Below are 12,142 nucleotides of genomic sequence, written 5' to 3'. Positions count from 1 at the left end.
TGCCAGATCAAAAGGAGTCAGAAATTCTCCAAGATCTGAGCCTTGTCTCTTTCAAATCCTGCAGAGGGGAGGAGGAGGGCACAGCATTCTATCTTGGACAGTGCTTACTCTGGCAAAAATAATTCTCAAATATCATGAATCTAGTGGCATAAGTTATTTTGACGTGGTCTCCACTTTTTTATTGCACTAACCATATTAGACACTACTGAGATGTAAGCAGATATATGCCAGTGTGTTTCCCAAAGCTGATGAAATTCTTGCCCTGTAAAAGCTGCTTCTGGGAAAAAGGTCTAGGTCATCTTCACCTGTCTCAAATACTCTGGGATGTAAAGAGGCATATACATGAATACATAAAGTGTCTGTTTATCTTCACTGAAAAGAAAAACGTTTGGTACATCCAAGCAAACTATGATGCAACCCTTACATTCCTCAAATTTATATCATAGAAATCTCATTATTTAAGTCAGGTTTTCACAGAAAAAAATAAGATAGTGTAAGATTTTTGAAACACAAAGAATGCATAGCTCATGATAAATATTGAATATGTGTGACATTTATTTTATACTATATGGTTGTTAAATCAGCCTCCATGGTATCAATCCCAAGTTGCAAATCCTAGAAAAATATGGTATATCATCCAAGATCTCAGACTAAACAAGCAAAGGAAAGAAACATTGTCCTCGAAAGACTCTTTGAAGCAATGTCTTTATTTGCACATGAGTATGGGAATTGTTTTTTATGAAGTATTAGTAAGAAAAAAAAAGTTCCTATGTGCAAAAAAACTCCAGAGCTCTTGGCAAAAATGCTTTCCTATGAATTCTTGGGAAAATCTTTTCTTCTGCTATAGATAACTTGTCTCTCCACAGAAATCTCTTCATAATTCACCCCCAAATCTTCCTCAATTTCAAGAATTTTAGGTTGTCTTCTCAAACATAAGAAGACTTTTATAAGTCTCAGTGGCCAATAGTGAACACGAATTTACCCTGGAAACAAAGATCAATCCCAAACGAATTGGGCAGAAGAGCGGTAACACAGCCCGAGCTCTAGAATCAATCAATGAGTCTTATTTCTCAGAGGAAGCCTCAAGAGAGAAGAATTTTCTGTATTCCACTTGACAAACAGCCTTTAGAGCAAGCTCTTTCTTGTACTCAATTCTTCTTTGAGGCTATTGTCTTTTATAACTGGTAAAGAGACGTGGGAAATGAATTTTATTTCACCACTTACCTTGAACATAGACATAAATGACCGAGGCCAAGCCAGTTTCCCGGTAGAAGCACTTGTAGGCTCCAGTGTCATTTCCGATCACTTTTGGAATTGTGAGTATCTTACAGAAGAGGCCATCACTGCATTCAGTCACCTCCACCCTTTCCTCGGTGCTGCTCTGATTATTGGGCCAAAGCCAGTCCAAGTCCCTCTGTCCCCTGAAAAATTAATTTCAGGGAGGTATTAAAGTGAAGTGCCTGACTATGAGGCTATTTCTAAGAAAAGAGAAACTTTAGTTCTCAAACTTAAGTAAACTCTTACCAGACATAGTCAAAGTCTTCTACCGGCCAGGCATGGTGGCTCAGGCCTGTAATCCCAGCACTTTGGGAGGCCAAGGCAAGTGGATCACCTGAGGCCAAGAGCTCAAGACCAGCCTGGCTGACATGGTGAAACCCCATCTCTACTATAAATACAAAAATGAGCTGAGCATGGTGGCACATGGCTGTATTACCAGCTACTCAGGAGGCTGAGGCATGAGAACTGCTAGAACCAGGGAGGTGAACATTGCAGTGAACCAAAATCATGCCACTGCACTCCAGCCTGGGCAACAGGGCAACATCATCTCAAAAAACAAAAAAAAGTCTTCTACCAACAACAAGTTGGATCGACATATGATGGAAAGTTACAAACTCAGAGGTCACTTACAGAGATTCCTGAGTTTTCTATTAATTAATACATTCTTTCATTCAACAAATATTTATTAACCATCTACTACACGCCAAACTTGTTAAGGACTGGAGAAAGAGCAGTGAACAAATCAGACAAACATCAATGTCTTTGTGGAACCTCAGTCTAACTGGAGAAAACAGGCAATTAAAGAATAAGTAAAACTGATTGTATGAAAGATGGTGTTTAGTGCTATGGAGAAAAATATAGAAGATGCAAAGAAAAGGGTAAATAATTCTGCAGGAGGTGGTCTTGATGAAGCTAGTCATATGAACATCACGAAGAACAGTAATACAGGAGCAAAAGCAGCACATGGGAAGGCCCGGGGACGGGTGCAAATCTGGAGTATTAAGGGAAGAGCCAGGAAGCCAGAGCAGCAAGGTAAGAGTGGGCAAAGAGGGGGAAGAAGTGGGGTTAGGAAGGAAGGAGGTGGAACTAAGATTCCATTGGACCTTGTAAGGACCTCGCATTAAAACATAGATGGCTTGTACTGCAGCATTTCTCTACAAGGCCCCAAGGAAGATAAGAAGATAGTCAACACCAAGAAGAATGTAACATTATTGGCCTTTCATTCAAAGAACTTGAAATTTCCAAGAAGTTCTGGCTACATCAATCAAATTACTTTTAACACACTCCATGGTTTTTTTCAGAACATAAGAAATGTTTATGCAGGGCTTAAAAAAGAGATCATGGAATCCTTGTGGATTTCAAATAAGCTTTGTTATCGAGGGTTAGTAAAAGGAAAATCTAGTGGGAAATGTGTCTTGAACTAGTAAAGCTAGAGAAACAGCATCTGCTACTGTGTTTTTCCTGAAGGGCTGAGTATGGGTAAGGGGACTAGAGTATCCTTTATACTGCAGTCTAAAATAGAACTGTGTCATTCTGTTTAATGCTTAGTATTCATCAAGTATGAAGCAATGGCAATAAGCGACCCAAGGTCCTTTGTGGACCCCCAGCACTCTTCCAGGAGGGCAACATCATCTCCACTTGTCACAGCCTCTGCCAAAAACACACAGTCCTAAGACACCTTCATGCCTTTGGTGTGAGATCACTACATTAAACTCAAGGGTCTTCTATCTTTCATTCTGGGGGAAGGGCTGAAAGGCAGCATTTACATCTTCTTCTTGACAAAGAAGTCTATTTCTCCAGTTATCAAAAATCAATAGCATGATTCTTGCCTGCAAGTGGAGAAAGAGGCATTCCAAAATATCAAGGCAGAGCCGGAAGTCCATTATTTATGCAAATTATGCACTCAGTAATATTACTGGCTAAATATTAAATTGCTGTTAAATATTACTGCCTAAATATTAAAATTATTATAATAATTGTATTATAAAGTAAACTTTTTGGAAAGGGCTAATAAGATGTCCAACAGTCATACTGAGCATAACAAATATGGTCCCAAACTTCTTCAACTCTATTCCTTAAATGTATATCTGGAGTATTAAGGGAATAGCCCTCAACTTCATTTATTCATTCGTATTTATTGAGTATATGTCTCCTATATGCCAGGTGTCGATACTGGTTATTGGCATGTGTGTGTATTTGTGTGTGCGCGTATGTGTGTGTGTATGCATGTTGGCAGAGAATAGTATAAAAAACACCAGCAAAATTGTACAGAATTTTTGAGAGAAGATGCTTCTCATTTTTCATTATTATATCGCTTCTTAGAAACCTCACCTCTTATGAACAATTACTACAAGCTCTATTACAATTCTGTTCTACTGGAAATTATTTTCGTTCAATAAACAATGAGTTACTTAACACAGGAAATCTAGATCTAGAATGAATCCTTACCTGCAAGTAATTTGAAGAGTTGTATTAGCCTTAATTGTAAGTATGTCTTTTTGTACGCTGAGGCTGGGCAGATCAAGAGAAACACTAGGCAAACCTAGAAACAAATTAAACAAATGAATGTAGTTGCCACTGAGTTAGACCTCATAGGAAACATCTTCCATCAACAATGCGTACTCCATACTTTAAAAGGCCTCCTCAGCAATTCATTGTATAAAACTGGGAATTTACTTTTCACCATTCTCAGTAAAAGTTCACAAGCTGTGTCATAACAGGAAGAATGGGCAGATGGTCATAAACCAACACAACAGTTCTGCAATTCATGGAGCTAGGGTGGAGTTCCTGTTTTCCTGCATTGCCAACTTCAAGGTCTTACAAAAGGATATGGGACATTGAAACCAAATGAACCTTCATCTGATGATCTCACTCCCTTGGGAAAGGACCCACTGACATTTCTTATAAAACATAGGATGTACACATTTGACTAAATTGCTGATTAATGAATCCCACTTAGAGGGGTTTCTATACAGTTCATCTATGTACCTTGAAGGGAGTGAAAGAATCTATGACCTTGTCTCATTTTCCTTTATCAATTTTCTAGTGCGCTTCCTCTGGTGACCAAACTGCCACAGCTGAAATAAGCTTATAGAGACTGTACATTAAAAGCAAGGGAGAGGAATCGAGGAAGTGAAAACATTTTCCAATTCCACACATACATGCATTTTTTTTTTTTTTTTTTTTTGACAGTCTTGCTCTGTCACCAGACTGGAGTACAGTGGCGCCATCTCGGCTCACTGTAACCTCCGCCTTCTGGGTTCAGGAGATTCTCCTGCCTCAGCCTCCAGAGTAGCTGGGATTACAGACGCCTGCCACCATGCCCAGCTTATTTTCTGTATTTTTGGCAGAGATGGGGTTTCACTGGATTAGCCAGGATGGTCTCGATCTCCTGACCTTGTGACCCACCCACCTTGGCCTTCCAAAGTGCTGGGATTACAGGTGTGAGCTACCACACCCAGCCATGCATATTAATATACTTTTCTGTATGTGTGAAATTTCCCCAATTTTTTTTAAATGTGAAGAGCTATGACATGTTGAAAAGCATGAGAGAAAGAAAAACTGTCCATTATGCTAGGGTCTTAACACAGATTAAGACCTTGAAAATACCAGCTTTAAAAAAGTAATTGATGCTGGGCAGGCACCCAAGCTTTCTAAGTCACATCAACTAAGAAAAACCAACTTTCTAGGCCTAAACTGGCATTGACCTTGTAGGGCAAATAAGAGAGTATGAACAAATAGAAGGAGGTATGAGACAGTATAAATAGAGAGTATAAGTAAATATCCAGTGCAAACATCCAATGCGTTGAATCTGTGGACCCCAATGTGAACAACTGCAGGCAGAATGAACTAGTGACTGCATGTGTTCTCACACACCTGCACAGATGTGCAAACTAGGGTGCTGACATAACCATAGACTGTTGATCAATAACATGGTTTTTTAAAAACTGGAAATTAAGTGATATCAATATATCTCAGAAATTCATTGGCATTGGTACTGACTTACATTTGGGACAGTTTTGTTCTTAAGACTTTAGATCTTTTGAGATCTAGAGACTTTAGATCATTTGGACTTTAGATGCAGTTTAACCAGCATTTCAAGTTACCCTGCCACCAGTGGTCTATGGGCCACTCTTGGACAGCTGCTGGTCTGAGTGGTCATGTTTAGTTAATTTGCGTAGTACTTTGTGTGTGGAAGGGGGGTTATATTCATGTTTAAAATAGAAAATGGGGTTTCGTTATGTTGCCCTGGCACTTCTTGAACTCCAGGGCTCAAGCGTTCCTTCCTCCTCTGCCTCCCTAAGCGCTGGGATTACAGCAGTGAGCCACTGCACCTGGCCTATACAGTGCTTTTTAATATGAAAGAAGTAACTGCACCCCAAAACAGGCAAACAAAAAACCAAAATGCTTAAAAGCAAAATAGAAACCTTCCAGTAATGGAGTCCCACTTTGTGTAAGAAAAGGAAAATAAAAACAATTCATTTGGATAACACAGATTTCAAACTTGACTGGGGAACACTAGGTTGAGAAAGATGCTGAAAACATGATATACAATTCACACTACAATCCCAATGAGAAAGAGCCCGTTATCTGGCCACATTCTTGTAAGAAAAAAAAAATGGCAGTAAAAATGACTCTCAATAAGCTATGCCCACTCTGCTACCAAAATAAGAAACTCTTGAAGGTCCCTCATAATTCACTGCCACAGATCACATTCTAGACACACTTTCCTAAGTAACAAATATTTTTAAAAAGAAAAGGTGGCCAGGCGCAGTGGCTCACGTCTGTAATCCCAGCACTTTGGGAGGCTGAGGGGGTCAGATCACAAGGTCAAGAGATTGAGACCATCCTGGTTAACATGGTGAAACCCTATCTCTATTAAAATACAAAAATTAGCTGGGCGTGGTGGCACGTGCCTGTAGTCCCAGCTACTTGGGAGGCTGAGGCAGGAGAATTGCTTGAACCAGGGAGGTGGACATTGCAGTAAGCCGAGATCACGCCACTGCACTCCAGCCTGGGTGACAGAACGAGACTGTTGTCTCAGAAAAGAAAAGAAAAGGTATGTCCTTCATTCATAGGAAGCTGAGATAATGCCAAACTATTCTAGAATGCCGAACTATTCTAAAATGACTCTCATCGCTAATTGAGAGTCATTTTTACTGCCTTTTTTTTTTTCTCACAAGAATGTGGCCAAATAATGGGCTCTTTCTCATTTGGATTGTAGTGTGAATTGTATATCATGTTTTATTCTAGAGACACGTCTACAACAAAAATCTGTTCAACAAGACAGTCAGTAACTTCAAATTCATATCTGTAGACCAACATTGAGGTTTTTTTTTCCTCCATTAAACTTCATTAGTTTTCATTGGCAAGCTTGAGCTGGGCTCTATAGAAAGTTCTAAAGAAATAACTGTAAGAGGTACATATGCTACTACTCAATAAAAAGCCCTTCTATGTTCAAATCCCATAACCAATATTAATTAATTTGTGCACTGTTACCCTTCCAGCTCAAAGACGGGAAGGAAAAACAACAGTGCCTCTGTCTCTAGAATTTGATGGCACCAATTACAGCCCAATCCAATTAAGCAAGTAATGCGCTCCAAAAGGGCAAGTTCACCATTACATTCAAGGCAACCCCAGTGCCGTTACTACTGCACTAAGAAACACCCCAGGCTTAAAAGCAACTCACTTGTTTGTGGAATACAGAGCAACCACATGTTCCAGACCTTCACTCTCTTCCCATAAAGGGGGAGAGAGAGGGCTTGTCGGGGACAAATGAGTGTCCATGGTGGAACTGGACCTGATGAACCAAGTCATTATAAAGAAAATTCAATAACCCTGGACAGATGATCTTCGTACTGTATGTGGGTGTGCGTGTCTCTTAAGACATGAGATTCTTGTCTTAGGAAATAAGAATATTTTTTCCCTGAATTATTCGACTTTTCTTTTTCTTTCTCTGATCCTTTTTCCCCTTTCTCGCCCTGAAAGGGTGGAAATCTGAAAATCAGCAAACTGGCTGCAGAAAAGAAATAATTATCTAAAGGACTGGGAAAGAAAGGGAACTAAGGGAGACAAGACAGACAGCTATTGCATCAAGAGCCTGTGTGTTCCTAATTCAAAGAAACAGAAATTTTGGGCGGCAGGGAGAGGAAGGAATGGCGCTAAAACTAGGTACCAAGTCCGTCGGGAAAGGTTTTCAGAGCTTGAGCTTCTTACCCCAAGGACCATAGCGCTTTGAAAGATGTGCAACTTACCCCAAGGACCATAGCGCTTTGAAAGATGTGCAACGCTTTACGCAGGACAGTTGACTTATTACTTGGAGACACTTAGAGAAGCTGTCTCAGCCCCCAGGACAAGTCCCTATTTCCTCCTTTTTCTCTCTGCAAGCAGAGCGGTGTCCTGCACCAAGGAAGGACAAAATTTTTTCTCCTCACCAGATCCCACTTCACGCAGCGGGTGTGCGTGTGTGTTCGGGCATGAAGACAACAGCAAGCCGGGTCTCGGCTCTACTCGCAAAGAGGCAGAACCGAGTGTACGGTGCGATCTGGGAGACCCGGCTGAGGTCCCTGCAAGGTTACCTTCCCCGGGCTAGTAGGATGTTGCGCGCAGCCAGACAACTTTTCACCGCCTGTTCTCGCCGGCAGAGGCACCTCCTGCCTGCCAGCCGCCGGCGCCTTCCCACCCCCGCCTCCCGACAGCCCGAGGGTGTGTCGGCATCTCAAGATGCGCTACAGCCGAGGTCCCAGTCCGAGACCAGAGTTCTGGAAAAGGAACTGAGCTAGAGCACAGGCGACCACAGACTCCCTGGGTAATCTTGGGCAAGTGTCCGAGCCTCAGTTTCCCTACTGGTAAATGAAAGATCGCAAGTGTCAAGTCCCGTCCAACTCTCCAGCTCTATGATTCCAAGTTAGTTCGGGCCTCCAGATCCTCTCCGCCCGCACCCGACCTGTCCACCTTCCTACTCGGGAGTGGGCTCCTTACCCACAGAGGCGGCCCGGGTCTCCACGCAGAGCCACAGGGCAATGGCCAGCAGCACCTTCCTCTCCATCCTGCACCTAGAGCCGGGCGAAATGCCCAGAACTCGAGCACAGGTTCTTTCTGCCAGCGCCTGTCTAGAGAAGGAGGCGAGGAGGTGGAACGCGCGACACCGCGCGGCGCAGGACCCTGGAGCGCACAGGGCGAGGGAGCCCCGGCGCCGACCACGGCTGTAGGGGCGTCTGCGGGTGCCAGTAGGAGAGGATATCCCGGCTGCCAGACGGGCTTTCTGCAACGCACAAGTGATGCCCGGCGCGGGCAGAGGAAACGTAGCGACCACACACCGCCTGCTCTCCCGGGGTCCCGGGACTCAGTGCCGAGTGGGAGCAGGAGCCGAAACTCTAGAGTGCGGGGGCGGGGCCATGCGAGGCGGGGCCGGGCGGGGGCGGGGCTTTCCCTAGCGGCCAGCCCCGCCTCTCACCCGGGTACCCAGCGGGGATCTAGAGTTCCCCAAGCCCATTTACATCTCCGCAGTTCCCCACACGCCCCGGACTGCGCCGGGCCCCGAGTCGCCCAGGAGAGAACATCTCGGAGCAACAACTTTGTTTCTGGTGTAAATAAAAAGTAATCGGTAACGGGCGCTGAGCCACTCCAGGGTTCAATCGCTTACTAGCCCCAGAGATTTGGGGAGCATCACCGGGACCGCAGCGAGGGACACTGCGCCCTCACCAGGCGCGTCAAAGTGCAGGACCCTCTTCGTCATCGCGAGCGTCTGAAGTGGCCGAGAATCTGCTGCAGTTTGGAGCCACGAGGGAGAAGCGGATACTGAGCCAAGTATGCTGGGTCGCAAACTGGCAGCGAATCCAGCCAGCAGTTTTGCTTTTTGTATTAGAGTGTTTGTTTTAGGGTGTTTTGTTTGGCCGGCGTAATTGTAGTTTAAAAAGCTGAATCTGGTTGCTCTTAATCAGAAAACGCACTCGCCCAGTTCGCCAACATTCCTGCTATTTCCCACAATATTTGGCGGCTCCAAATATTTTGAAGTTACCTGCCTAGCCCCAAGAAGGCATTTACATTTGGGACCCCTGCCTGGCTCTCGCCAGAAAACCTGTAGCAGGGCTCCAGGGAACGGAGGTATACAGGGCCCGTCCCTGGTCTGAGGCTCTCCGTGAGAGAAGGCTTTTGTCCATCGTGTTCCCCAAAGAAGAGCCCTAGTGAAATTTTGGCCAGGCCCCTTTTCAGAGCAGAGCTTCCAGCTAAGATACCCTTAGGCCCAGGGGAAGGAGGCCAGCTGCTCGCAAGCTTCAGTGGAGGAGCAGTGAAGCAAAAGCAGCTAGGACGCTCCGTGACCAAACTGCAACACTGTCTCCAGTGTGTGAACTTCTTGTGGCAGTCTCACCCAAGACAAAATTTAATTTAAGGCAGCTGTTTGGAGGGGAAGGCCAATTCCTTCCTGACCAAATTCGTTCCTTCTTGTTTTCTGTGCATATCTCCCCACACCTGGGGAGTGTCATCAAATGTCCCCTAACTTCATTAAATATGAATCTTCCAGATTCCTATGTCTCATATCTCCTAGGGGTGCTTTTTAGTGACAACCTAAGGGACCATCCTTCACCAAGATAAACACATGGAATTATTATCTCTACACCTAATTCAAACTAGATTGATTGTATACAATTAATGTAGCCTGTTGCTTATCTTCATCTGTTTTTAAATATTTACTGTATTCACGCTTCTACTTTGTCAGGTTGACAGTTGAAATATTTTAACACTGTCTGAAATATAATGAATAGGTATGGCAAAAAATATTTTGGAAAAGCACAAAAAAGTTTAGAGTGAAAAGACTTTCTTTCGGCAGAGGCATTTTTATGTTATCTTTTTTCCCAAGCAGATTCTTAAACACAAGTATGTAGATGTATCACCCTCCTCTTTCCGCAGTTGCTTGGTATCAATGCTGTTTGAGCTTTGGCTTTTTTCTCTTTAAATTTGATTTATTCATTTGAGACAAGGTCTCACTATGTTGCCCAGGCTGGTCTTCAACTCCTGGACTCAATCCATCCTCCTGCCCCAGTCTCCCAAACTAATGGGATTACAGGCATGAGCCACCCTGCCCAGTCTTCACTTTATAATATACATTGGAGATTCATTCTATATCAACCTTTAAAGCTCCATCATTCATTCATTCATTCATTCATTCATTTTTATAGAGGCAGGTTCTCACTATGTTGCCCAAGCTGGTTGTGAACAAAGCTCCATCTTTCCATCTTTTTAATGTTGACATGGTGCTCCACTGTATAGATATACTCATATTTATCTGGGAGGTATTTATTTGGGGAGAGGAGAGAATCTTTAAAGAAACTCCTCTCCTCCTGCTAATAAACTTAGCAAATAAAACAGGATGGACTCTGGCAGAGTTGGACAAAGAGGTGGGAAATGGAACTCGGTTTGGAGAAGGCAGTTTTTCTCCATCTCCATCACCAAACAACTCCCTCTCAGCCTTATTTACAATTCATGACACTTCCTCTTCCATGTCTCATTTAGGAAGATAGTGTCTCCTCTGAATGCAAACCAGAACCTGCAGGCCCGTGGTAATAGCCCCCTTTAGAAGTCTTGGAGGAAATGATACGTCTTTGATGGCTGCAAGGCCAGAATTTGGCAGGATCTCAATGAAATCAGTCTACCACATTCCCTCCCACACAGCATTTAGAAGTACCTTAGGTTCACAAAAAAATGGCAAAGTCTATTTAAAAGAAAGAAAGAAAGAGAAAGTAAAAAGAAAGAAGGAAAGAGAAAGAAAGAAAGAAAGTTAGTTTGTTCCATGTGCAGCAACCTCTTATTATCTGGCATTGCAAAGCAGTGACTTTTGTGAGTTAAGCAGCAGTACGGCAAGCACCTAGCAAAAGTGCCCCAAACGTGTTGAGTGTTCCACAGATGCTATTAAGATACATTCACTAGAGAACAGCAGAGTAGTAGCTAAGTGCACAGATTCTGGGGTCACTGCCTGGATTTTATTCCTGTATCTACCACTTACTATCTGTGTGATCTTGACCGACTTACTAGTAACTTAACTATGAAATACACAAAAGATTATAATAATACCTTCTTCATAGAGTTCCATCAAAAATTAAAGGAGTTACTGCATGTAAGGCACTTGGAATAAGCCCCAGCAACTAGTAAGCACAAGATTTTGGTCACAGTAAGTACTAGATACACATTAAGAAACATTCTGCAAAGGTTAGTTATTCTACAATGCATGGTCTTCTTTGTGCTGCTGAGAACTAAACTGCAAAGAAGGCTAATTCATTCAACAACAGTTTTTGAGCACCTACTACACGCGAGGCTCTGTACCAGGAACTGGGGTTACAATGGTGAAAATAATAGCAAGATGAGCTTAAGTGAGGGATCATTGTAACAGCCTCCCCAAGACAAATTTAATTTAATCTTTAAGCACTTCTTGTCTCCAGTTACTTTTTTGGGCTTGTACATACAGAATATACGTTGTTCATATTCAAAGCACACTGCATAAATTACCCTCCATGCTGTCCAAATTTTGTTACATTACCAACTTTTACGTGTTTGAAAGTTTCCATAAGTAAAAAAAAAAAAATCTGTTTCAAATGACAATAATCAAAGTCATTTTGCCCAGGCCAATATAACACCAGCTTTTCCATTGTCTTTTCCTTGATATCGTGAAAAGAAGGATTTAGAATGTCCTTGAGCAGCTTTCAGTCATTTCAGGCAGCAGCTTCGTTGTTTGTAAATGAAAATAATTCTTAGCTAGCCTATCTCAAGGACTGTTAAGACTCAGATGAGACCACTTCACGGAAGTGCTCTATAAACTGTAAAATGGTGGTGATGGTAATAAGGAGTGAATAGATGTTTAATTTTTTTC

The 12,142-nt window shown here is 42.8% G+C and overlaps 1 protein-coding gene across 3 annotated transcripts in view; it reads right to left on the bottom strand.

The window, feature by feature from the left end:
- The window catches only part of KDR (kinase insert domain receptor), a 47,880-nt gene extending 39,252 nt beyond the window's left edge, over positions 1 to 8,628 (bottom strand). For all 3 annotated transcript variants that reach the window (XM_002745820.6, XM_078367974.1, XM_008993343.4), the window contains exons 1-3: positions 8,260 to 8,628; positions 3,727 to 3,820; positions 1,225 to 1,421 (exon numbers count right to left, since the gene is read on the bottom strand). In XM_002745820.6, the coding sequence (XP_002745866.2) occupies positions 1,225 to 1,421; positions 3,727 to 3,820; positions 8,260 to 8,326 (358 nt within the window). In that variant the 5' untranslated portion in view covers positions 8,327 to 8,628. The remainder of the gene's footprint in view (positions 1 to 1,224; positions 1,422 to 3,726; positions 3,821 to 8,259) is intronic.
- Between the last annotated feature and the right edge of the window lie 3,514 nt (positions 8,629 to 12,142).

The sequence above is a fragment of the Callithrix jacchus genome, chromosome 3 (genome assembly GCF_049354715.1).
Source record: "Callithrix jacchus isolate 240 chromosome 3, calJac240_pri, whole genome shotgun sequence".
Lineage (NCBI taxonomy): Eukaryota > Metazoa > Chordata > Mammalia > Primates > Cebidae > Callithrix > Callithrix jacchus.
The sequence above is the reverse complement of the archived record's forward strand: the minus strand, read 5'-3'. Positions and strand labels throughout refer to the sequence as shown.